This window comes from Tasmannia lanceolata, unplaced genomic scaffold (genome assembly GCF_043159265.1).
Source record: "Tasmannia lanceolata isolate RefF3 unplaced genomic scaffold, GAP_Taslan_0.1 ptg000006l, whole genome shotgun sequence".
Classification (NCBI taxonomy): domain Eukaryota; kingdom Viridiplantae; phylum Streptophyta; class Magnoliopsida; order Canellales; family Winteraceae; genus Tasmannia; species Tasmannia lanceolata.
The window spans coordinates 23,837,867-23,865,611 of NW_027518683.1; the positions used below are offsets into that span (position 1 = coordinate 23,837,867).

Here is a 27,745-nt window from a genome sequence, read left to right on the forward strand (position 1 = left end):
AAGTAGAAAATGAAAATGATGACTCATTGCCTAGGGATAGGAGAACATTGGTAGATCATCCTGAATCCCAAATTTTAGGTGATGCCACATTGCCAGTAAGAACTAGATCATACTATCGTAGTGTGAGTAACAATTTGGCGTTCCTATCCGAATTAGAACCAAAATCCATCAAGGAAGCTGAAAAGGATGAATATTGGTTGATGGCTATGCAAGAAGAGCTAAGTCAATTCGAAAGGAACAAAGTGTGGAGGCTAGTGCCTAGACCTAGTGATCATCCAGTCATTGGCACGAGATGGGTGTATAGAAATAAATTGGATGAAAATGGAATCATCACTAGGAATAAAGCTAGGCTTGTAGCCCAAGGGTACAATCAGGAGGAAGGGATAGATTATGATGAGACATTTGCTCCTGTTGCCCGTATGGAGGCTATTAGGATACTTTTGGCATATGCATCTCATAAAGGATTTAAACTATATCAAATGGATGTCAAAAGTGCCTTCCTAAATGGCTATATCCAAGAGGAAGTGTATGTTGAGCAACCTCCAGGTTTTGAAGACTTCAAACATCCAAATCATGTCTTCAGGCTTGATAAAGCTTTATATGGATTAAAGCAAGCTCCTAGAGCTTGGTATGAGAGGCTTTGCACGTTCTTAGTTGAAAAGGGATTCGAGATGGGAAAGGTGGATAAAACCTTGTTTATCAAAAGAGAAAATCATGATATCCTCCTTGTCCAAATCTATGTGGATGATACCATCTGTGGCTCAACTAATCAAAAATTGTGTGATGAATTTGCAACCTTAATGAAAAATGAATTTGAAATGAGCATGATGGGAGAGTTAACCTACTTCTTAGGACTCCAAATTAAACAATACAAAAATGGAATATTTTTAAATCAAGAAAAATATACAAAGGAGTTATTAAAGAAGTATGGCATGGATAGCAGTAAGACATCAAGAATTCCCATGAGTACTTCTGCTAAGCTAGAAAAAGATGAATTTGGCAAATCTGTGGATCAGAAATTGTATAGGGGTATGATAGGTAGTTTGCTCTATTTGACAGCCAGCAGACCAGACATTATGTTTACTGTCTGTCTCTGTGCTCGATTTCAATCGGATCCTAAAGAATCTCACCTATCAGCAGTTAAGAAGATCTTCAAGTACTTAAGAGGAACCCAAAGTCTAGGACTGTGGTATGAAAGATCATCTTCCTTCACTCTCATCGGATATTCAGATGCAGACTTTGCTGGATGTAGAGTAGATAGGAAAAGCTCTAGTGGGACTTGCCAATTCTTGGGTAAATCACTTGTTTCATGGTTTAGCAAGAAGCAAAATTCAGTAGCTCTGTCCACAACAGAAGCAGAATATGTGGCAGCTGGAGCTTGCTGTGCTCAAGTCCTATGGATGAAAAGCACATTGATGGACTATGCAATCAAAATGGAAAATATTCTCATCCAATGTGACAATACTAGTGCTATAAGCTTAACAAAGAACCCCATACAACACTCAAGAACAAAACATATTGAGATCAGGCACCACTTCATTAGAGATCACTCACAAAAAGGGGATATTTGCTTAAAATATATCAACACTGAAGAACAATTAGCGGATATCTTTACAAAACCCCTTAGTGATGATAGAATTTGTTATATCCGAAGTGCCTTAAACATTTGGAGTGCGGATCAAATTAAAGAAATTGCCAAATAAATACTTTGTGCCTTTAACCAGCTTATCTATATAGTATTTATATATATAATCTTTTTTTGGTAGTATCTGCATGAATGAGATGTCAAATTTTTAATCTTAAAAATCACTCAATTGATATTCTTAGCCTTCTTAGTTTTTCTAAGTTGGAGAGGTATCTTCACTTTAATTAAAATACCTAACATCTTGACATATGTCAACATCTCGATCATGAACAGGTATATGTGCATTACTTGGTTATATATTTTTATACTATAAGCATTGATTTAGGAGGAGTTATCCACTCCTAAAATTTTTTTACACCCTTTCTGTCGATGACAAAAGGGGGAGAAGTTTGAAATTGATTATCTATTCAATTGACTATATGCACCACTTGCTTATAACTTGTATCATTTATATGTGTGCATATATTGAGGGGGAGTTCCAGTATTCACTTGCCTACTATGTCACTCCACACACACCTCATAATCAATTTTGTTTGTCATCATCAAAAAGGGGGAGATTGTAAGCCCAAGGGTCTACTCTCCTATCTTGTTTTGATGATTCTAAACATAATTGATTGTGTTTTTGAATACTAATCAATTTGCTTTGAAGTGTTGTGTTTAAGATAGGATTGATCGTTGAAGAAACCAACACTCAACTAGGTCATGCTTAAAGGTGTAGCAAACAAGAGCCAAAGGAGCTAAGTGTAGCTCACATCATCACTCAAGCAAGCATCCAAAGATGGAAGATCATTTGAAGACCAAAGCTAAAGAGGGATCGAAGATTGCATAGGTATCATTGTACATCCTTTCTCTTTAGATTTTCAAGTCAAGGCAAAACGTTTTCAAAGTGTTTTCAAATTGTTTTTCAAAGAACACTTAAGAACTTAAAATGGATTAGTGAATGGTTATGTGGTGGACCAACATGTTGGGACCTTCATAAACATTCCAAAATAATCATAGGAGTTGAGTTCCAAAAGCTAAAAATCAAACAAGCAATAAAAATCAAAAACTGCAGATTTTTAGGCTTCTCGGAACTCCGAGATTTTTCTCGGAGCTCCGAGCTCGGAACTCCGAGAGTTCCCTCGGAACTCTGAGAAAAGGTCCAGTAGCGTCTGGACATTTTCTCGGAACTCCGAGAAATGGTCCAGTAGAAATTTTATTTCTTCTGGCCGTTGTCTCGGAACTCCGAGAATATTTCTCGGAACTCCGAGAATTCTCGGAACTCCGAGAATGATTCTTGGAACTCCGAGAACCCTGCGACAGCTCAGAATATAGCCGTTGGGATTTGAATTAATTCTTGTATTTTGATATTTCCACCCCCAAACGGTCATATTCTTTGGAGAGGCTATAAATACAATATGTAGAGAAGTTTTTCTCACTCTCTTGATCATTGGAAAACATCTTTGAGTATCAAAGAAAACTTGCAACCTATTATTGCTTGAGATTTTGTTTTTCCCCAAACTTGCCTTGCAACTTGCAAATCTATTTGAGTTGGGATTTTAGAGCTTTCACTTGCAACCATCATTGAAGAGCAATCAAGGATCTACAAAGAGCATCAAGCTTTCAAGAAGAAGCCAAGCTATTCAATCTTCATATTTTGTATAGGTGGCTAGGGCATTCCGTTTTTAATTCCCTAGAGAGCAACCGCTTAGAACTCGGCGGAGAAGGAGAGTCTTTGTAAAGGTGTAAGGGCATCCTTGTTTAATATCCCTTGGAATTGTAACCGCCTCGGAGCCGGGCATCGTGGAGGTCTCCAATAGTGGAATCCCTCAAGTGCGACCTTGAGTAGAGTGGAGTAGGCCGTTGGCCGAACCACTATATATCGGTGTGTCATTTCTCACTCTTGCATTTCCATTATTGTTTGGCTTGGCATTTCACTTTGTTCTTTCAATTATATTTGCACTAACCAAATATTTAATTAAGTGAAGAAAAATTCCAATTAGGGTTCATAGGTAATTTTCAAAAGGCCTAATATTGAGTTAAATTCAATTCACCCCCCCTCTTGAGTATTTCACCTTTCTTAAATTGGATTTATTTTGGAGAAAAGTTCAGAATGAGTGCTTTAAGTACCGAAAATACGGATTGTGGGTACCAATTAAAGTAATCATGAAACTCGAGTGATTCTTCAAAAACAGGTGGAAAAAGACCCCAATACGGCAATACCCTTCTGACTTGATCACAGTCCAAATCCAATCATTATATTTAAAGTTAGATTTGAATATTTTATTATTTCTCACATCTCTTTGTAATCATTTTTTTTATATTTTAGTATTATCTTTGAGAGAAACTAGGGTAGCATTTAATGCATTTGAGCTTAGCTGTCATCATTTGATTCGTTTGAACCCAAAAAAGCCTTGGGTTCGTTTTAATCTTTGTCGTCTATAATAAGTAGAGACCGTTGGATCCTTAACAAGTGGAAATAATTTGACGTACTTTAGATATTCCGGCGGCGTACTCAATATTTCGACGGCGTTTTTGATATTTCGGCGACGTACTCAATATTCTGGCGGCATACTCCAGAATTCAGCGGCGTACTCCAGAATCTGGTGGAGTTAAACGATGGGTGTTTTCTGATACGATAGGCCAAGGAACTTTAACAGTCTATCTCATAACGTAGCCGTTCTCAGCCAAAAGAGACGTGAGAAATAATAAAATATTCAATAACGTAGCCGTTCTCAGCCAAAAGATATGTAAGAAATAATAAAATATTCAATAACGTAGCCTTTCTCAGCCAAAAGAGACATGAGAAATAATAAAATATTCAATAACGTAGCCGTTCTCAGCAAAAAGAGACATGAGAAATAATAAAAGCTCTAATGAGACTGTGCTAGTCTCCAAAGAAGAGAAAAGACACTAAAACTAAGGAGAAACTCCCTCTAAAAACACTACTAAAAGCGAAGGTAAATGAGTCAAAGACTGTCGAATAACACTCCTAAAAGGAAAAATGAATCAAGGACTCTCTAATAACATTGCTAAGAAAAATAAATGAGTCAAAGACTCTCTAGCAAGACCATTAAAGACAACTGAGTCAAAGACCTTCTAATAACACTATCTAAAGGATGAGTGAGTCAATGACTCTCTAACAATAACACTAAAGCAAACAACAGAGTCAAAGACTCCCTAATAAGGACAAAAGAGAAAGACAAATGAGTCAAAGACTTACTCTAAAAATGAGGGGGACTCTAACTTGAGGCTGAGTAAGCCTCTCAAAAGGGGAAATTTCCTAATGAGACAAAGCCTGTCTCCAAATAGGGCCTCTGTAAATGAGGCAAGGCATGCCTCCTACGAGAAAACTCCCTACCAAACTAAAGCGACCTCCCTAAGGGTAGGTCCAAAATGAGGCTTGTCTCCAAAAGAGAACTACCTCAATGAGACAGAGTGTGTCTCCTAGCATAACTCACTAATGAGACCACAATGGTCTCCTAAATGGAGGGATTAATGAATAAAGGTGTCTAAAAGACTAAGTAAGTCTACTAATTAAAAGAGGGGAGGGCTACTCAGACCAAGCAAGTCTCCTAAAAAATGGGCTTAGGCTAGCGCCTTCATCGCCCTAGCAATGAGGGAACCTAAGGTTCTAAGGTCATAACCACTCTGATATCCTCCCCTGCAAATAATTTCGCAAATCAAATTTCACGCCTGAAAAGACTCAAATGCCTTGCGACAGAATCAAATACTCCAAACAACACCTAGAGAATTTGTAATCTCTCTTCACATATGTTGTCTACACATATAGGCACATATATATGCATTTACACACTCATGAGAACAATTAAAGGATTTACTCTTTTTAGCTTTCTAGTCAAATCAAGAAAGAGATAATGAATTAAAGAGACATGAGTCAATTTTATTATCAAGGTGTAAAGCTGCCATTACCCAAGGTGTGAGGGCCACCTTTATTGCTGCTTCCATTTGAAACCATCATTTGATGCGAAGAAAGACATTTATACCCATTTTCACAAATCAGTTACTTTCCCGCCAACTCATGTTCACAGCATGCTTTTGATAAACGATGAAGAAATAAACCATCATATTTCTAGTAGAAGCTTAAAGCTATCCACACTCTGGTCAAGATCTTACTCAGCAGCGACATTATGTGCTCGGAGGAGTCACAAACATTATAACCTTGAATCAGCACTCAGGAGAATTATAAGTTTTGAATCAATAGAGTACTTACCCAAAATAAAATAAAAAATAACTACATATCATCCAATGACCATCAGAGAATAATGATGATAGATTATGTCAGGATCATCACAAACTCCTGATGAGATCGGAAAATTTATCGCAAATGATGGACAAATTATCTTAAGTTCCAGATGAAAATCATAGACATAGTCCATCAAACGACCAATAAATGAGAAGTTATCACTGAATCACCAAATGATCGCAAATATCAACATGACCACAACAACAATTGGTTATCTGAGAAGAAATGTCACAGTATCCTAGAAAATTTACACCAAATTCCGATCAAGATTAAAACCATTCCATCAGATTAATTTCAGAAAACAGAAACATAGATTATGAAAGAATTACTCTAGATTCAACAAAGGGATGGTCGCAGACCATCAAATGGATTTTTTTTTAAAATCACGAGGATAACAAAACCAAATATAAATTTCGGCAACTGTTACCTCCTTTTACTCTATTTCTTTGTGACTCGGTGTTCTCAAGCTGCGGATTGTGGAAGATGATGGCGCAAACCTCTCCTCTCACTGCTTGTGCACCTTTTCGATGCAGAGATTGATGTAGAATTGCCAATAAAAGAGTAATGGTTCAGATCTTGATCAGAAATTGCAGAAGTAAATCCAAACCGAGTAAAATTAGATTTGAATTTGGGATTGGAAATAGGGTGCAGAGGAGATGGGAAAATAATGATGAAATAGGAGGGGTTGATGGTGGGGGAAATGGGTTTGGGGGAGAAGAAGAGGTGGCCGACCGGAATTAATGGAGTTGGCCGGCGGGAATGGGTTGGTGGAGAAGAAGAGAGGGTTTGGGTGCGAAAATGAGGTGGTGAGGGTGGAGGTCGGTGGAGTTGGGTTGCAGAAATGGGATGGAGGCGGAGATGAGGTGGCTGGGAGAGGGGGTTTGATGGACGTGGTGGCCGAGCGGAGCTCCGGCTGGAGACGGTGCCGGAGATGAAAGCTCCCCAAAATTCCCTTCTTCCCTTCTCTGTTTCTCTCCTCCTCCTCGATCCTTTTTTTTCTTTTCTTTTGAAAAATGAAGAAAAACCCTTTCTAATATCTGAAAATCTCAGATCCTGATCTGAGATTTTCTCTCAGATTTTTGAAACGAAAATGGATTTCCCTTCTTCTCCAAACCTTCGTCCGATAGCTTTATCAAAGGGAAATGATAAATTTTGACCCATCTATTCTACTCCAGGACAGCCCCCTTGTAGATGATTCACTCCCCTTCTGGTCAGCATTGCGCTCACTGTCTTGGCTCGTTCGCCAGGCAAACGCACTCGGATCGTGACGAAATTTTATGGGGATCTTAGTGAGACCCTAACCTATCTTAAGGTAGAATTTGGGGTCCTAACTCATTGATTAGATAGGGTTTCACATAAACACCGCGAACATGGGTCAGGTCAAAATGGGGTGTCTACACTAACCACCAGTCTGAAGAAGTACTGGCCTTACCATTGCCTAACATGGCAATAAAACTCTTAGGCCCAGCACTGCCCACCATCATATGAGCTTCCTTTTGTGATGTGTCAAATTTAGCCTTCCTAGGTTGTTTACACTCTGCAGCAAAGTGACCCCATTTTCCACAGTTGTGGCACTTGCCCTTCTTTTTCTGAAAGATAGTCTTTTTAGCCTCCAACTTGGGATGTTCAGTTTTAGGTGACATGGATTTCCGAGGAAATTTCTTGGGATATATTACCGCGTTAGCAGCAGATTGTTGCTGTCTAACCATCTCCAAGTTATTCCTAGCTCGATTTTCATCTTCAATTCGAATGAATCGTTTGAGATCATCCAGTCCCACTTGCACCTTTTTCCGATACATCTCGGTTTTGAACGAATGCCATGCATATGGTAACTTATAGATAATTGCACCCACAAGAAACGAATCACAGACAACTATTTTTTCATTATGCAACTTAGATCTCAAATTCTCTAGATCAGTCACTTGAGGAGTGATTTCCTTGTCCTCTTGAAACTTGAAATCCATGAATTTGTCCACAAGATGGGTCTTGGACAATTCCTCATCCTTGAATTGAGCATCTAAGTTGTCCCATATTGTTTTAGCAGTGTTATATTTACTATAGGTTTCTGCAACACAATCTGAAAGACAATTCAACAAGTAGTCTTTGCAGAAATCCTCATCTCTAAGCCATTGAGATTCATCAACTTCTTCATCCGTCTCAGCAAAGGTACTCAAAACAGTGTAAAAATAATTCATATATTTTAGACTGAATTGAGTCTTTCGCTTCCATGAGTTAAACTCAGATCCACCAAATGATTGAAGTTTGACCATCTCAAAAGTCATACCATTCTTTTCCATTGTATAATTTAGAGGAAAATAAAAATTGGAAAGAGTGCACCTGATTGGCGAAAACGCGAGAACCCAATCCGAGAACCGAATCGCAAACCAAATCCGAGAACCGAAACAGACTCCACCAGCAAGAATCGGATCCAAGAACCGAATCCAAGAAACGACGGCTCACCAACCAACCGGCGGCAAGAGAGGAGGCCGACGACAAGTTTAAGAACCGAATCCAAAATCCGGCGGCTCACTCAGATGGGCTCCAATTCAGCGAGAGAAACACACGATAGAAATCAATTTCTATGGGAGGAAGATGAGTAATCCAGCCCAAAGAATACACAACCCCAAGTTCAGCGGCTTTTCCTCCTCCTTGATGCCAATAGATTTCTCAAAGCGTGAATCCAATTTGGGCACCCAAATCTTGATTCCAAGAGAGACGCGAAACAAGGAACAAAACTCTTTCTCTGGTTCTGTATGTTGAACCCACAATAGAAATAACCCAAAAAATTAGAAGAGAAAGAATAGGCTTTTCCAACCAGAGATGTTTCCAAGATCCAAGAGAATTGGCAATTTGTGATTCTCAATCGCAAAAGTTGAATTCGTCCCAAGAATTCCAAACGATGGATGGATGGTTCGTTTTCCACCAAGAATTCCAACGATGGAACCCAAAAAAGAAGAAGAGAGGATCGGATTTCCCAAGCGTGGAATCCAGATGGAACAAACACTATTCTAATCGAGAGAGATAGAGATCGTCCCTTTCAACAGTGAATCTCAAACGGAAGAGAACCAAAAGCACAAATAGATTCTTGTGTTGGTATAATCCCACGCCCAAATCTATTCGAGCGAGTAGAAAACCCACAAACAAGAAAGATCAGATGATGAATAAGCCCACGAGTAATAATTTTTTCACGTTCAAAGAGGAGTTGAGGCTTTTCATCAATCGAAAATAAAAATTAGGGTTCTTAATGCTTTAAGATTGTTAGTGTAATTAGGGTTTAAGCAAGGATGCTTAAAGCATTACACCCAAGGTATCTAGTTTGGAATACCAAGTTTGTTGCCTCCAGCCCCTATATATAGAGATACACTAGGGTTTTAATAGGTTAGTGGGCTCTAGCCCAAATAGGCCCACTACACCGGTCCATTATCTTATTAGGCTTATATTAGAACATACATGGGTTATATTATATACCCAACACATAAATGTTAACGTGCTTCTCATGTATGTTAAGGAGGACTGGGCTCGCATAATAATTCTAGATGTAATTAGATTTCGTGTTGTAAGGAAAAGGGAAAGCATCTAATGTTTCTGATGTATGGAACTGTTGACTAGATGAATGAAAGTAATCCAGATGATCATTGATTGTGTGAGTATTGAAATCTGTAAAAAAGTTATTATACGTTTGATTTATCATGAAGGGCTATAATGGTTAAATAGTTTACTAGAATTGAGAATGGTGTTTGGCCAAGCTATTTATTTATGGGACATTAGTTGTTATAGATGTTTGTTATATTATACTTACAGGTGTGTTGTGTTGGCGCTCGCCCAGCCGGCACCGTGGGCTGGGGGCGTGACAGTTAAAGTGGTATCAAAGCAACCAGGATAAGTTCCAATGACGGCACTGTGGAACATTATGGATCATTAGGGTTTGTAGTTAATAGAGTTCAGGAAGCTATTAGATGCATAGTATGATGAGTTCATGTGCACTAGGGATACTTAGTTAAGCATGTGATTTGGTTGCGATGATGTGAGATAGCATAATGAGCTCATATGGACCAGGAGCATTTGGTTCAACATTTGAGTTAGTTACACTGGTATGCGACTACATAGTGATCTCGTGAGCACCCGAAGCGCATGGTTGGGCATGTAAGTTAGATGTGATGGTATGAAACAATAGGATAAGCTTGTCTGTGGTAGTAGCCCTTAGTTCAGCACAAAAATTGGCTGAACTGGTATGCGAGAATAGGGTAAACTCCTATGTAATAGGAGACTTTTTTAAGCATGTCACCCAGTTGTGCTAGTATGTAATAAAATGAATTAAAATAGTATAGACAAGATATATGATCAATTTTCTCATTTATTTTAGGTTCCAAGTATATAAATTTAGAAGACTAAATTTCTTTTAAGGGGGTAAGAATGTAATGACCTCACCTTATAAAGATTACTATGTACAATCTTACGTACATAGATATTAACGTGCTTCTCATCTATGTTAAGGATCATTGGGCTTACATAATAATTCTAAATATAGTTAGATTTTGTGTTGTACAGAAAGTGAAAGCATCTAATGTTTTTATATATAGAACTACTGACTAGATGAATGAAAGCAATCTTGATGATCTTTGATTGTTTGAGTATTGAAATTTGTAAAAAAAGTCTTATATGTTTGATTTATCATGAAGGGCTATAATGGTTAAATAGTTTACTAGAATCGATAATGGTGTTTGGTCAAGCTATTTATCCATGGGACGTTAGTTGCTATATATGTTCGATTCATTGTATGTTATATCGAATGCCTTGCATGATTGCAAGATTGGACTCACAGGTGTGCGGTGTTGGTGCGCGCCCAGCCAGGACCTGTGGGCTGAGGGCATGACAAAGAGGGGGGAAATTTGAATTTTGACTCATAGTTAAAAGGTGTGAGCAGTAAAAATAAAAATTCCGTCCTGGAATGGACAATTAGGGGCCGTTTGCATATGCGGATTTTAGAATCCGGGATTTCTTCAAAATTGTAGTTAAGAAACAAGAGAAGAAGCAGACCAGTCGTCGCTTTTGATTCGTTTTTGACTTCTCGTCCTTCTTTCCGTCAGTAAGAGAGTAGCAGATCCTTCCATATTTTCAGATTTTAGAAATTTCAGGATGCAGGAGAGATTTTTAAAATGTGAATTTCTCACTTAAAATCCAAGACACGCTCTCAGGACAGCAGACAACAGCTTGATCATGAACCCTATTTTACACTGTTTTGAAACTAAAAACCTGGATTCTAAAATTCGGGTATCCAAACGGCCCTTTACCAATCTAATCATTTGGACCTGTAATTGTGGAGTTTAGGACAAAAAAATATTTCGTTTTGATAAATACGATGTTAAGACTTATTTAGTCGGGTAAAAGTAGAGTTTGGATGGGTAATAATTGCCCAAATTTGTTTAGTATTTTTAATAGAAATTTTTGACTGAAAAATATGATGTTAAAATCAGAAAGGTATTTAGTCTGGTAAAAGTGGATTTTGGAACATAAAATTGCTCGAATTTGCTGGAAGTTACGAAGTTACAAGTAGAAAACTATCATGAGTTCCCAACCAATGAATTAACTGAACCAGGAATATTATACAGACGTTGTTCAATGTGATCACAACATTTTTGAATAAGAGTCCCAGTCAGTACATAAGCCTTATATGCAAACAAACTTGTAATAGTTTCCATTTTTCAACTTGTAACTCCATACATTCATGGTTATGTAACTCCTCTCATCGGAAAATGTTTGCCGCCTTTTTTTAAGGTGGCAAACAATGAAGTTTGCCATCTTTGTCGGAAAATGTTTGCCATCTTTATTAGGGGTGTCAACGGATCCACTTCGGGTTGGATCCACCTATGTCACAGTCACGAGCCATTCAAATTCCTTATCGGTCGGGTCGGAGTCGGATTGTTCTTCGGATCCTACTTTTCACGTCATGATCACGATCCATTTTAATTCGACCCGTCCATCAAAGTGTCCTATTATGTCCCACTAAGCTAAGTAAACAATTACTTTTTTTAAAAAGAGTTAGAATGGCAGTCTACTATTAGTGTGTCTCTTTGCATTTTCTTCAGCTAAATTAAAAATTTATATATGTTTAATCTATGTGTATAATAATGCTTGTAAACAATAAAACTAATCAAAATTACATACCACAAATATAATGTATAACTATTATCAAAGAATATGATGCATAAAGAACAAAACCCATCTCTCTTTTCCTTTGTGAAAGTATGAAATGAAACGACTGAAATGAGTGAAATCGCATTCCCATCCGATTCATTAAGTGATAAGAGAGGTTTTGACCAAAATACCCTTCATAGAACAGTTAGCATTAACAAAATTTGGAGGGTATTTTTACAAACCATTTCGGATCGTGACTATCCAATGGGCATATGTGGCTCGCCCATACCCAATCCGAATTTTGTTGGATCCCAGATTTGATGATCCGGAATATGCCAATGGATCCTATTCATATGTTTAGATCCCGTTCATTAACGTTCGGATTCGGACGATCCATCGGACCATCTGGATCCATTGACACCCCTAATCTTTATAGAACAATGAAGTTGCAAGATGTAGGTGGAAAACTATTAAAGTATCTTAATGAAAACGACTTGCAAAATTGGGCAAAGCATTTCAAATATTTTTGAATAAGATAGCAAGCATTTATAAATATGGATTTGCTAGCGTCCATTGCAAAAGGTATTTTGCATATGCTCTGTTGCTTGTTAAAGCAGCCACACAGTGAATGAAGACAAAATCTGCTAAAAAGTGAGCCTGTTTGGCTGACATGCAACAGAGCATCCACAAAATGCGTTTCTGCAACGAAGGCTAGCAAATCCCTTACAAATAAGATGCATGGCCAATAAGTCATGTAACCTTGAGAGATGGAGCTGCCGATCAACCAAAAAGGCCCCATACTGTTGATAGAGCACAGACAAGAGGAATGGGTGTGGGGAAGATGGAGGAGTATTGGGCTATTGGGTGTAAAGTACAGTATTTTTTAAAATAGTACAGTAGGGCCTACTTCATAGGATGATCCAAACCGTTCATCTGTTTAGCCATAACATTAATAACTTGTACCCCATAAATAATTGACATAGGGATGGTCCAAACACTCAGATATGTCATGAAACTAGAAACCTCTATAGATCGGAGGGTTAGGATTTATGTAATGCAGCCAATTTTCGTTGTGGTCCGACAAAACGAATGGTTTGGATCAATCTAAGAAGTGGACCCATTGTAGTTTCTAAAAAAATACTGGCTCTCACGCGCACACATCATATAAAATCACCATTTCCATCTTCTCTGTTATATACGTGTACTAACACAATGCCCTACCTAAAATCACCATTTCCCGCCAAAGGGTTTTTCAATTTAAAACCCTAATTCGATTTTCAGCTCTGCATTTCGATTTACCTAAGAAATCTCTCGCGCCATTTTATCTGGAACCCTAAGAAATGGCCGGACAATCTGATCCTCATCTGTCCACATTCACCGCACCAGAGGTACCTTATATTTTCAATGATTTTTTCGCTCTTGATCCAGAAATTTTTTGACACCATTTCTTAAATTTCAATTATCTATGTCTGCTTCATATGATGATATTTCATTTGTAGGAACTTATTTGCTGTTGATTCTGTTCTTTTGAATTGAAAATTGAATTTTTAGGTGGAATTTCTCGCGGAGGATGAAATGGTGGAAATTGTTCCAAATATGAGAATGGATGCTCTTCATATGATATGCGTAATTCCATTACTTATTATTGATGATGCTTTTCCTCTGTTTGTTTTTATTAGGGTTTGTACTTTGTACTGGAAGATGATTACTGATATTTGGAAACCATCTCAGGGTGATTTTGGTCCATTTCTTCCCCAAATAACTACCAAAGTACCTCTTTGGCTTGCGGTAGCGTTGAAGAAACGAGGCAAATGCGCAATTCGACCCCCTGATTGGATGTCTGTTGGTGAGTTTTCTCTAAGTTAGGAATTCAGTTTCAATACTAATGCTCCATTTGCATAATGATTCTGCTAGGGTTTCCCCCTTTTTTCATTTTGATAAATTTGGAAGAATGATTTGTGTTCTTTCATTTGTTCATATGAGGTATCTATAACATATCAACAATCGAGATCCTAAAATACGGTTAAATAGGTTGTGCCCGAAAAATTATTTCCATAGGTTGATCCTGACCCTCCAATCTATAGAGGGTCAGGATCAACCCTCTAACATTCAGATCGGTTTGAACAACCTAACTGATAAACAATTTGGATAATTGAATAGATGGCACCCACTTGTATTTCAAGCTATGAAAAATTTTCCTTGCACATCTATCATACAAGAAACCTAGAAAATATAGAAAAGGGGGAGATCTATTTAAGTGCTATTACAATCTGTTACCAATGGAAAGATATCCAAAGATTGAATTTGCTTGATTGGAAAACCATTGTCATCGTGGTATGTGATTCATAACAATTTTTAGTTGGAAAAATAAGATATACCTGCCTCCTAACAATCCCCCTCAAGTTGGGGTGTATATGTCAAGAACACCCACCTCTTGGATCAGCAAGTGAAATTTATCCTTGCCCAATGATTTGGTGAAGATATCAGCGAGTTGGTGAGAAGTGAGAACATAGGAAGTGTGCAATACTTGAATCTTCTCACATATGAAATGGTAGTCAAGCTCGATGTGGTTCATGCACACATGGAATAAGGAGTTGGCGGCAATGCATAGAGCAGCTTGGTTGTCATAGAAGATAGCAGCGTTCTATGATCTCTTAGGTTGCAGAAGCCATGGAGTCTGCCTTGACGAATATTTGGAATACTGTAGATTGCTTCTTTGTTTTCCAAGGAATCGAGCAGTTGCCAAGGAAAGTGTGAACAATGTCTATCAGAAGTCAGAACAATTTTCTCCGTTGGACCACAAAAAACCTGTGGTTTCAATGAGCTATGGGCTGGAATGAAGGGACCTTGGCCGGGCTATTGCTTGAAATAGCAAGCAGTTAGAGATAGATGCCACTACCAATTAGGCTGTTGATGCAGTGCATCCTGTGCATCTTCTGTCCATTTACACAAGAGGCGGGCCAGCCAAGTAAATCCAATGGTTGAGAGGAGTTTCTTTGAAGAAATCTTGTTTGCATGCTTTACTAGTTCACTAGTGGCAATACGTGAACATATGCCAAGTCACATGACCTGCACTTGTCCGTTAGAAGTAATTTAAGGATTTCATGTTGTAATGAGGCAGTCTATATAAGCCTCTTCCGCTCACTTTTTTTTTCATTAGTTTTTGAATTTGAAGAGAGGTTTAGCTCTGAGATTTGGAGGAGAAATTTCTGCTTCCTTGAAGAAAAGATCATTGCAGGTCAAGTGTTTTAGCCTTCTGATCGATCTTCCTTGCTATTTTCTTGCTGAATGAAAGATTTTAATGTGATTTGACAAGCTCTAGGATCGCCTCACTTGAGCTCGGAGCAATGTAGCCGCTGAAATTCCAAGGAAACCACAATTCTGCTCTATCATGTAGTTCCTGTTATCTTTGGAGGATTTTAGTGAAATCTGATGGTATTCCCTTCCTGCATTCATCTTCTCTGTAAGTAAATCTTCTGATCTGCAATTACATTCCTGGATTGTTGAAAAATCTTATGCAAGTTTGGTCGATTTCAGAAATAAGTGTTTCATTTTACACTTTCTGTTCGAGCTAGTGAACTTTTTTTCTTTAAGATAAGGTCCCCACCCCATTTTTAGGGCAGGAGTCGGGAAAGAATTTCCAAATCTGAAACTCTGAAGCTTGATTCCATATTCGGAGGTTTCATCATTTAATTTTCTTTTGTTGGATCTGGATTCTGCTGCTAGAACTGAGTACTAATGAATGGAATATGACGGAACGCTCTCATGAAGTCCTGTAATCTCCTTTCACTTTCAATTATTTTGAAGTTGGTTCATGACATGTTTGGATCTGAACTTTGAGCAAGGCTTAAGTTCAAATCTAAGGGAGGGCTGAATTGGTGTCACTTTGATCAGATCAGTGACTTCTTCTTCAGATCTGATCATCAAATATTAGCTCTAATTTTCAAAACCGATAGGTCTGTCCAGAAAGCAAACATTCCAACCTCTCGGTTCCTGTTACAAAAGCCTTCTGTTGATGAATATTGCAAGTGCAAATTAGTAGATCTGATACATTTAATTCTCAGACGCATGCTTGAAATTTTCTTTAAGTCCACGACTAATGACAACTGGAGCTGAGAATGAATTGAAGTCGGTTGGAGATGTATAATTGTGCTTGCTGCTGCGAATTACACTTGGATCTGTACTGTGACTATTTGAGCTGATCCAATCATCAGTGGAACAACATCCTGAAGTTTTGAAGCTTGAAAGTAATTTTAGCTGGCAGCTGAAACCCAAATCTACTCCTTGAGGTCTTGATCTTCTGGGAGAATTAGAGTCTATAACATGTTAAGATTTGTCAGATCACATATGACAAAGTGTGACCGTTGGATGATCTAGTATTAGATGAGAGGTAGTTTGGTTAGATTAGGCTACTAGCTAGATTAGGCAAGTAGTTTAGATTAGGTATATCTTTTCCTCATCCTTATCCCTTTTATGTTTATCTGTAACTGCTTTATTTAAGCACACTTTACTGCTCAGTGAAATTAATTAGAGATTAGTGGAAAATAAAAATTTCACATGGTATCAGAGCAAAAGTCTTGAGTTCAAACCTCCTTGATGTAAAAAATCCACATGCAATGGTCAACCCAAAAGTGGGGCTACACGTGCCACTAGGCCAACCCAAAGAAAGAGGGGCCACACTTGTGGAGGATTGTTAAGAGTATAAAAGATTAAATAACGCATTCTCCGTCTATGATTTGTGGACACGAACACGAGTTTCGCGTGTCGACACAGCAAACAGCCAAAATTTAGAAATGGGGACACGGATAAAATAGAAAGTATATATAATCATAATTTGTCGATACAGATTCGTGTGTCGGTTTTCGACATGGATATGAGTTATCTGACATGGCAACATCTAAAAAACTAGAAATGGTGACACGTACATACACATAAAATTAATTATTATTACAAAAATACGTGTCCACACGCCGACACTAACTCTAACACTCCTAGCACTACATTTTAAAGTGTCCAAAGGAGTGTCGATATGGGTGGACACACGTATTGTGTCGGACACGGCATGACACGTGTGTCGACAATAAATTCAAAGTTTCGGCTAAATCATAGCTTGCCGTCTGTCAGTTCTCTCTCTTCCAACCAAGAGTTGGATTAACATGAGCAAAGAGCAACAGAAATTACATTCTCAGTTCAAATTGTTTCAGACACAATACGGAGAATTTCTGACTTACTGTTTTCCTTAAACTGTTTCAGCTGAAGACTGTTATTGAGCCTGGATCCTGTACAAATTGGATCTCCTTGAGTTAGTATATTGGTGTAAAATCTGGTTCCTTTACATAGCACAAAGTGAGTTTCTGACAGGGGTGGGGTTCTTTTTTTTTTTTTTTTTGGATTCAGAACCTAGTCACTAATCTGAATCTGCCCAATTGCACTTCTCTTGAACTTGTGCAATCTCTTTTATAAGGGCAGTTCAGCAGCATGTAGGAAGAGCAATATGTGATGGAATTGTGTTAATTCACTTTAAACTGCTTCACCGATTGATACATTCCCTCCTTATTCCCATTGCATGATCATGTGTGTTGCTAGTTAATTTTGAGCAGATCCTGTCATCATCATTACCACCTCTAGCCTCATTTCCGCTCAACCGCATCAGCGGAGTCATGGAGTGGAATTAGAAAGCGGTCTACCATTTGTCGAAGTCAACAACAGGCTTTGTTCCATGGGAAAAGTTGGCATGAGCAAGCAACTCTAATTCTCAAAAGATACTTGAGTGGACCAAGATTTTTAAGATGGAATTGGTGATTAAGATATGTTTTGAGAGTGTCGGCTTGGAGATTGTTTTCGGTGATTATGATTACATTGACATAGACAAGACCACAATGAAATCTAATGTAGGATGTTGAGTAAAGAGGCAATAGTTGGCTTTCTATTGTGTAAATCCAGTTGTAGTAAGGGCTATGGAAAATTTTGCAAACTGGTCTAGAGGCTTATTTGAGCCCATAGAGAAATTTGCTTCACCGTCAAACACGAGTTTCCTCCCGTTTGGAAAATACTAGCAAGATAGTCATCTACACTTCCTCATCCAAGTCCTTATAAGGAAATCATTGTGGACATCCAACTGGTGTAATGACCAATAATCGCGACATGGCTATGTATGGTTACAAGATTTGCAATTAGATTGAATGTCTCATGGAGGCAAAAAACTCCCTAAAACCCCAAAACATTCTAAACTCTTTAAAAATAAATATTAGATCTACGAATGGGTTGTGTAAGACCACACTTATCTTAACTTAAACCTTGGTAAGTGTTTAAGGAAAGAAATGACAAAAAGAGTAAAAGCGCAAAAATTGGGGTGTTCGGGTCATGAAATTGATGTATTCTGTGCGAAGGCCTAAAAGCTGTATGCCTTCGTTGGAGGCGGCGAAAGGCTTGCGCCTTTCGCACCCTTTTACCCCGCTAAACAACACCCCCACCGCCCCCCCCCCCCCCCCAACACACACACACACACCCCACACCACCACCACCAAAAAAAAGCCTACGCTTTTATGGAATAACGATACTTTCTTCATTCCTCATAGCGTATTTGGAACGCCTCACCTTGAGACCTACACCTTTGGGGCCTTTCAATACACTGTTAGGGCGATGCGATTTCTATCTTTCTGAAATGGAGTGAGGTCCAAGTATGATTTTGTTCGAGGGCCCAAATTTCAGTAGCCGTCATTGAGTGTCTTGCACAACATGTAAATACGAGTTGAGTTTAGAAATAGAAGACACAATCACAGGGTCAAATGTCGATCGGCATATGTCGGTTTCGGCTGACCTATGTCATTGGTTGTCACTGATAAGAAATCTACCAGAAGTGGTTTTGTTACAAAATGTCAACCAATATGTTGATCATACTGGTACCATGTTGGTGTTGTGTTGAAATATTGACAATTTGCTGAAATTTTTATTGATTTCACTTCGATATGAAATGATTTGGAAAGAAAAAAGAACTCCACACATCTCTCATTAAATAAACCTAAGTTATTCCAACAATCATTCACAAATGCAACAATGTACTTCAAACCAAACTGGCTAGTAACATGAGAGGGACCCAACATTAGAATGAACTAAAGATAGTGGAATACTTCAACGAGTGACGACAATCAAGATGAGAAGGAAATGACATACTATGATATTTATTGAACTCACACACTTCACAACTTAACTTTGAAACTGATGATAAAGAAGGCATCATGATCTTCAACCACTTCAAGGCAGGATGGCACAAACATCAATGCCGATGATAAGGTGAAATGTGATTATGAAGTTCAGTAATCACAGGGACTCCATCAAAGTACTATAGACGTCCAATGTCATGACCTCCATCAATCTCCTTTGTCTTTTCATCCTGAAGGAGGCAATGTGACAGGTAAAACCTTAGAAAACAATTAAAAGAGAGAAAGGAAATTTTTGGGCAAGTAACACGGATGGATACATTTATGATATATGTATTGATACAAATCATCTCGTTTCTATAAATTATACAGACTTCGTCATTACCTTTTCATCTCTAATATTTATTTTTGCATTCATTGCCATTAAAAACACTGATCAAGTACTATAAAAATGATCATCAACTCGATCTTCAGCCACACTCCAACTCGGATTTACTAAAATTGGGATCGTTTTGGGTTGTAAAGAAACTCTTGGTTGGGTTAGTGTTGGAGAGTTCAGGTTGGGTTGGGTTTCAAAAAAATTTCAGTTGGGTTCTAGACTTCTATTTGACCAAACCTAACTCAAGCCTACTCTGATTGCACACTAGTCTGAATACAAGTAGATGCTATATCAGAAGAAGGTGAAGTTTATTGCAACATTATTGTTGGATTATACTTATACATTGATGTGACAAGATCCAAAACAATAATTTCTGATATTGCAAAGAAGATCATTGAAGAACCGAAAGGTGCTTCAGAAGGTACTCATACTCATTAATTATGCTTCAGACCTCTATCAATACTGTCACAACTGAAAGCAGTGTGCTAGAAAGTGTCAAAAGACTATACAGAGGAATTCTACTCATTGTCTTCTTAGGATGATCTTAGTGAGTCCCAAGAACACTAGAAAGCATCTCAATGGATTGTTTATTGATTTAACGAGAAGTGATATTCAAAGACATCATCATGTTTATTACTATGTGTTGAAGGTAGAGGGAGGTTTGGGTTCAAAATTTGCTTGTCGAGGTACATTCAATGCAATATCACCGCTTCCAGTGTTGAAACTGTACCATGTGCACAATAATAAACCATTACTACTATGTCTTGATTGAAGCCTAATTCACGTGGAGGAAATAAGAATCATGGGCTGCTTCTAGAATTAAACACTTGACGCTTGTTATTGGTGTATTGTAAAATAAGATATTGGAGTCAATAAAGAGTATTGCAATGAAAACTTTTTTTTTGAAAGGTATACCAATGAATCCAGATGGGATCAACGAAAGAACTAGCCCATGAGGTATACAAATGAAAGAACAAGCCCATGAGGTGTCAAAATAAGAAAATTTTGAAGGTGATGAAGAATTCAGATGGGATCAAGGATGTGGAAATTTGATGATTAGGTGAACTCTTTTGTGTTTATATCGTAATTGACGATGGTGTGGTTTGCAATCAATTAATTCTCGAAGTGTACTTTCTAGAAAAACTATGTAACTTCATCATTGATGGAGGTTCAAGCGAGAACATCTTGAACGACTGAGGAATAATGCTGAACCCTGTGATGAGTTTGAATCTAGAAACTTGAGGCCGAATTCTCTCCAACATAGGAAAGAAATGTGAATTCTAATGACCAGCAATATTATTGGAATCTGCATCAGAAGGAGCGAAGGGGTTGGAAAAGTGGACCCATTAGGGACCATGTTGATGATGTCAAGCTGTTTTTAGTACTGGGGTCTACCATTATCAGTTTTATCCAGAGCATTTTCAACGTTGTTTTTTTTTAATTTGCAAGTATTATCTTGAATGTTTTTTGGGTTTTTATGAGTACTTATGGTTGAGCCAACCCAGTTTTGCCTTGGTTGAATTCTTGACTGAATACAGTCCTAGACACTGTTTGAGATAATGTAATATTTTTCTAGAGTTTTTTGGAGACAGATATATGTAACAGCTGCAAACCAATAGAACAGTTCTCATGGTTTGCTTTCATTATTTGACTTGTGCTATTGAACGACTTTTGATCCTCATAATTGATAGTTTGAAGATGTAAAATTCTCTCTCCAGCTCATAAGTTGCAGCTTGCGTTGACTTTTCACACTTGCTGAGTTTGATTCTCCAGCTGGCCATTCTAGGTTGTGGATTCTAGTAGTCTAGTGGCATTACTATCTCTTTAAGGTGTAGTTATTTTTGTTGCCTGATGGGAGTGAGATGTGATTCTTCTATTTGAAAAAATGCTTGGAGGTTGAGGTGAATGTAATTCTGTCTGTTGTTTTAATCGTATTGGATGATGCATCTGCCAGTGTGAGTTGCAGTGCAAAGTTTCATCATTTTGTAAGAATTTCACAAGTCATAGAAATATTAACAAGATTGTAACACGTTCATTTATTTCTTTGCTGCTTCATGGACCAGAGAGGTTGACACAGGTCTTGGAAGCAGAGCGAGAGTCTCCTGGAGAGTTTCAGCCGTTACCATTCCATTACGTGGAAATTTCAAGGCTTTTATTTGACCAGTATGTAATGAAACTCATCTTTTACTTCCTTTTTGCCTTTTCTGGTACTTTGATGCTGACTTTAATTCCCTTCTTATCAGTGCCCGTGATGACATCCCAGAAACATATATGGTGAGTCATGAGACAATTTATGCTTGGTTGATTTATGCATTTGATAATTTCATTTTATCATAGATTGCTTCTTATTTAGCTTTCTTACAGGTGAGATCTTTGATTGAGGACATCAGAGATGTACGTTTTCATAAGGTTGAAACTGGCTTAGAGACAATTTCTTCTCGCACACATGCTGTGAAGGTAATCTACTTGCTTTCTACGCATAGTTTCCAAGTTCCAAAGTGCCCGTGCTTTCTCTGAATGTTGATAAAATTCACTAGCAAGTATACTGATGCAAGTAGGGCTGTAAAAATAGTAGTCACCACACTGCTGTAAAATAAGCCAGGAATTCAAGAATCTTTTGGGAATTTTACTCTCCAATTTTCAATAACTCGGAATTATCAGACTGCAAACTTTAGGATCCCTCCCGAGATTTCAGGAAGCATGAATTTCAGTCCTCTGGAAACTCCAAAAAACACCAAATTCCACAACACAGAAAGTTAAAGGCATTGAAATTGTCAGACTTGAAACAACTCAGATCACTTATGAGACTGGTACTCCCAGAAAGTGTAGGAAATCCTTCCAAACACAAGGACTGAGCTTAAAGAGATGCAGAAATCCACGAATTTTACCTGTAGAAATTTCTGAGAAGATAATTTCAGAAGCTCATATATCCTGGATAAAATCAATCTCAGCCCACATATTTCCTTGCCTAAGTTTGGTGTTCTCAAGAAGGAGGAAGTGGCTTCTAGGCTGAAGAGGAATGAGCAGCAAAGAACTACAAGTTCTGAAACTCAGAAACTTGTATTAGGAAATCAATTGTCTCAAAATAAACAATAGATCTTAAGCTAACTATTTTCCTATTGCAGCCCAAAACCCTAAACTAGGATTTTTGATTGAGAACTCAGAAATTACAGACTTACCAAGTAAAAAAAAGGTTCTAAATCAACTAGATCTCCTTAAAACTTCAGTAATATTCTTTCCAACTTGATTCTCATGCTTGATAGTCCCAATTCAACCAAAACATCATTGAAATCTGCTGTAAAAGCCCATCCTTAAACATGTTTTCCCAACATCTGGGTTGTATTATTAAAGCCCAGTTAAACAACTTCAAAAAATGGAAAAACTGCCCTAGTTAACAGCATTAAATAAGAACCAGGGTTGGAGAATTTCCAGTTTAACTGAGCACCTGAGCCCCTCCGCTGATGTCAGCAGTTGTAATGGTGTTCTTGCCCCCCTGGAAAATCTCTTCCTTCCTATAATGCATTTTACGATTCTTGGGGCTGTTTATTTTCTTCATGTACTTTAGTGGCATTGTAGAGGGTGAGCCTTGGCGCAACGGTAAGGTTGCTCCATTTTGACCTGGTGGTCACGGGTTCGAGTCACGGAAACTGCCTCTCTGCAAAGCAGGGGTAAGGCTGCGTACATCTAGCCCTCCCCAGACCCCGCAATGGCGGGAGCCTCGGGCGCTGGGCTGCCCTTTTGTACTTTAGTGGCATTGTGCACTTGGAAATGATTATGACACCGACTTTTTCTAAGGAATGGGAGTTACTTCATATCTCAGAAAATAATTGACCACAAGTGTTTGCACATCTTCATTGTCAATCCATCACTAGTATGTACTATTTTTTACTAGAAAATAGGGAGGCTAACTGTTTGCATGGTTCTTCCCCAGCCTACTTGTTTTCACTTCCTGCCTCACGTGAAAATGATTTCCATTGGTCCATAATTTCTTCCAAAGGGTCAAATTCATTACCTCATCCAATAACCAAGTTTTAGGTGACTAACAACTAAATGTGCTTATAATGTGCACAAAGTATTCTGATAAATTATTATTTTCTGAAACTTTGTGCTAAAAATCTAAAGCATAGTCTAGTTATCACAAGCTTGTCTGATGAATTATTATTTTCTGAATCTTTGTGCCAAAAATCCAGTACACATGTTTGTGTTATGAAATACATAAATCCTCATAACCCATACTCATATATGCTCAGTTGGCAAAGCTTTCTTGTTTGCACGAATGGAGCCTATTTACGAGTGCTTTAACATTTGGGACACTATTATGTCTCATGAGCTATGATTTGGCCGACACTTCGAATTTATTGCCGACTCACGTGTCCTGCTGTGTCTGACACGATACGTGTGTCCACACGTGTCGACACTCCTTTGGACACTTTTACTTGTATTGCTGTAAGTGTTATACTTAATGTGGGAGTGTGAACATGTTTTTGTACCATGTCAAGTGTGACATTCTCTTTTTTTATTGAATATTGTGTTTACCTCATTTAGACAACTCGTATCCATGTCAAAATTGGACACATGAATCCATATGCACAAATCATGATTACATATACTTTCTATTTTAGCCGTGTCCCTGTTTCTAAAGTTTGGGGGGTTGCCGTGTCCAACACTCCGTGTCCGTGTCGACACGCGACGCTCGTGTCCGTGTCCACAAATCATAGCTCATGAGTCATGAATACACATGCCCTCTCCACTAAAGATTATGGAGCCTTAAAGCCTCAGACCAGTTGTTTTCACTGGTTGTTCATGTATTTGAAAAAGGCAGGCATTCGGTCTCTTACTACCTGTTAAGATCATGGTTTCCTTCTTTTGGCTGTTCCCTTCGTTTGTCTACAACCAAGAAGGCTGTCTTCTCATTGCTGTTAGATATACATAATTTGTACATATCTTTGATTCATTGCACCGGTTTCTGCTATTATAACTTCTTAGCCATTTATATTTATCATTACCTTTTGATGCTCTCCTTGCAGCTGAAAAATATCTCAGCAATGGAAGTGAACATAGTGCGCCCATTTTTTGTGAGAACCTTACAGGCTTTTTATAAGCATGATAGCCCGGAGATGATACCGCAACCTGATGCAATGGGTATTAAACGCCCTCAAGTAGCAGATCGGGCCCCACGAGTAAGTTGGTTGACTTTTTTGTTGTTCATCCAAGTAGGTAGAGCTATAAATACTAATTTGGCAAAGTTGCTGCAGTATTCTCAACAGAAGCCCTATCACGTCATTTTCCTCTCCGCCATCAATTTGTGTGTTTGCAAAATGGAGTGTAATTTTTATTCCTATCATGAAAAAACCAATTTGGCAAGGAAAAAAATAGCAAATTACATAACCTTCATCGATTTGGAGAAAATGACCAGAAACATCTAAACTTCAGGAACTTCTTAAAAAATAAAAGATTTTATGTGAACCTGATACATGGCACGGGTACGCTCCGCACCCATAAATTTAGGTACTTCTACCCGTGTTAGTTTCTCATTCTTAAATCAAGTCTCTATTAAATGTAAGAGTAGGATAAGCTAACACAGTTGGAATTGATACACGCAACGTCATGGGATGGATGGAGTTTGGAAGAATCATGCTATGACTCGTGTGAAAGCACAATCTCTGATCTACGTAGGATTTTGAGAAACAAAAAGGTTTAGAAATAGATCATTACTGTATAACTATAAGGTCTCTTCTTTGAACCACTGAGCTGTTTTCATGCTCTACTGGCGCGACAGAGCTTGCTAATTACATTTTTGGATAGATATGACCTCTTCCTATGGTTGAAAGGCTCCATGATGGAAGTTGTTAGAAATGATGGATGGTTATCAAATTTAAGTGTTGGTCACTTGGTCATGTGTAGCCTTCAATAGTCTCTATTGTGAAACTATACATAATATTGTAGACCGCCCACTGCTTAAAAGCTCCTACTTGTAGAAGAAGTCTCCCAAGGTAAAACTGGATAGACTTGGGCTAGTCAAAGATTGAGATGACAAGTTTTTTTACTCAAGCGAGTGAAAGGAGTTTTTGATTGTATAGGTAGGCTAAAAGTTTCGAATTGCTCGAGTCAATGATTAACCCGAGGAGTTTTCTGTTTTTAAGCAGTGAGATCAATAGGAGGTTGAAGAGAATTAGTTTTGATTTCTCTTATCTTTATTTCTTCCTTGCTTTCTAGTATGGTACATTGTTCACACTTGCGCTATTAGTGGAATACTGATGTCCTGGTTCTGATACCAATTTTATATCGAGTAATCCCTATTTTGTGTAGGAAATTCATTTTTACACTAGAAATTCAATCTGGTGCTTTTTAGGTTTATACGTTTTACTGATAAAATTATCATCCATGTCCTGGAATTTGGAAGATTTAAGATAAATATTGAGATTGCAGTTTCCGATCATTCTCTTCATGTGTAGAGACTTGACCATATATTTTCGAGGTAATTTTAGAGATCTTGACGCTAAAGTGGAGTTTTTGCAAACATTTTCGAATAATTGTTGGATATAAACAACCATGTGTGTACAAATTTTTATGGGATTTGCTAGCGTCCATCGCAGAAGGCTTTTCGCGGATCGTTTGTTGCTTCTGACAGCAGCCATCCTGTGAATGAAGACAAAGTCTGCTGAAAAGTGAGCCTGTGTGGCTGCTGTCAGATGCAACAGACGATCCACGAAAAGCCTTCTGCGATGGACGGTAGCAAATCCCATTTTTTATTGTAGATAAGCTACATTTATGGAAACTAAAATTTCTGCATGTCCCAGTTCGGATGTCTCAAATACTAGAATAACCATCCCAATATGATGTCTTAAATCATACGTTGACCATCCCAATTTAACATGTTATTACTGAGATAGTTTGGTTGCTCAAACATATTAGACATTAGCGTACAAGTGATGTCATGTGGGCAGCGGCATAGACTGCTGCTGCTAATGTACAGAGATGCACCCACACACTGATACTCCCATACCCATGTCACTCTAGCACGGTTATATCCACTATAGAATGACAAAAAATGTGCTCTTCTCTCTGCATTACATTTTTCTGCCTGTGTGCTATTTCTGGGATAGAGCTCCAAATGCCATTGAGCACCTGTTATGATACATATTAATAAAAAGGCAAAAAATTAAGGCTGAATCCACCATATGTTTCTCTAATTGTACTGATTTTTTGTTTTTTTGTTTTCCAGCGCAATCTGAAGCCTCGTTAGTTTATGGAACTGCTCCTATGCGGATTTTGTCGTACGCTGGCTGTTAGTTTATGGAACTGCTCCTATGCGGATTTTGTCGTACGCTGGCTGTCTTTCCAACTAAATTCACATCTTCTGCGGGGCAGAAATATCCACTAGCTGTTAAGGTACTTACTGTTTTCCTTCGCATTACCTTTAACACATTCCTTCCTTCATTGCTCACTTTTTAGACTATAAGTAACATCTTGTCAAGTAGGAGTGTTTTGACTACTTGGCCCTGTAAAACTTGCAAGTGGTCTTAAGAAAGGCTTTGGTGTTTTTTGGCCAGTGACTGTGCCTAATTTCACCTGTTTTTTTTTCTACAGTTTTGGTAGAATTGCTGGTAGATAACTATGTTACTTGGCTCATTGGTTTGCTTTGTTCGGGTTCACCTTGGTGGTTAGCTTTTGGAAACTTTCATATGAACCCAGTTCGCTGTAGAACTATCTCATCAGATATAGCAAAACTATTCAGATCCTCCTCAAATCCATGACTCAAAAGTGGAAAATGGAAGAGCAGGAAATGTAGACTAGAGCCGAGATTGGGTATTAAATAGCTGGTTGTTTGTTATACGATGCTTGGCCATATTTTCCCCTAGAAAATTATTGGCTGGTGGAAATTCAAGAAGGAAGAAATTGAAAGAAGAAGAGGAAGAAGAAGCTAGGCCTCCAATGCATAGGCTTAGGCCCTGTTCGTTTCAGACTGTGACAACCGATCGTGAGGGCCCCTTCCGATTATTGGGCCAATAATCGGTTGGGGCACTCGCCATCGGATGTCACAATCTGAATCGAAGGGCCTTAAAATTGATGGTTAAAAATTGCAAAAACAGTGGTCTACATTCGTCAGAAGAACAACTACACATCAACGGATTAGGATAATCTGATGAGGGAGCATTTTGGTGCATGGGCCATCCATA

General features: G+C 38.3%; 1 protein-coding gene across 1 annotated transcript; it reads left to right on the top strand.

The window, feature by feature from the left end:
- The first annotated feature begins 13,197 nt into the window (after positions 1 to 13,197).
- Positions 13,198 to 27,148, top strand: PSF2. Its single transcript, XM_077380795.1, has 9 exons — positions 13,198 to 13,414; positions 13,578 to 13,652; positions 13,758 to 13,872; positions 21,629 to 21,728; positions 21,809 to 21,839; positions 21,930 to 22,022; positions 24,593 to 24,745; positions 26,791 to 26,806; positions 26,854 to 27,148. The coding sequence occupies exons 1-9, from the start codon at positions 13,367 to 13,369 to the stop codon at positions 26,856 to 26,858; spliced, it is 636 nt and encodes a 211-aa protein (XP_077236910.1). The 5' UTR covers positions 13,198 to 13,366; the 3' UTR covers positions 26,859 to 27,148.
- Positions 27,149 to 27,745: the final 597 nt, after the last annotated feature.

Coding starts and splice junctions, on each gene's coding strand:
- PSF2 (XM_077380795.1), top strand. CDS start 13,367: ATGGCCGGACAATCTGATCCTCATCTGTCCACATTCACCGCACCAGAG. Junction 21,729..21,808: donor TCAAGGCTTTTATTTGACCA/GTATGTAATGAA, acceptor CCTTCTTATCAG/TGCCCGTGATGACATCCCAG. Junction 22,023..24,592: donor CTCGCACACATGCTGTGAAG/GTAATCTACTTG, acceptor CTCTCCTTGCAG/CTGAAAAATATCTCAGCAAT.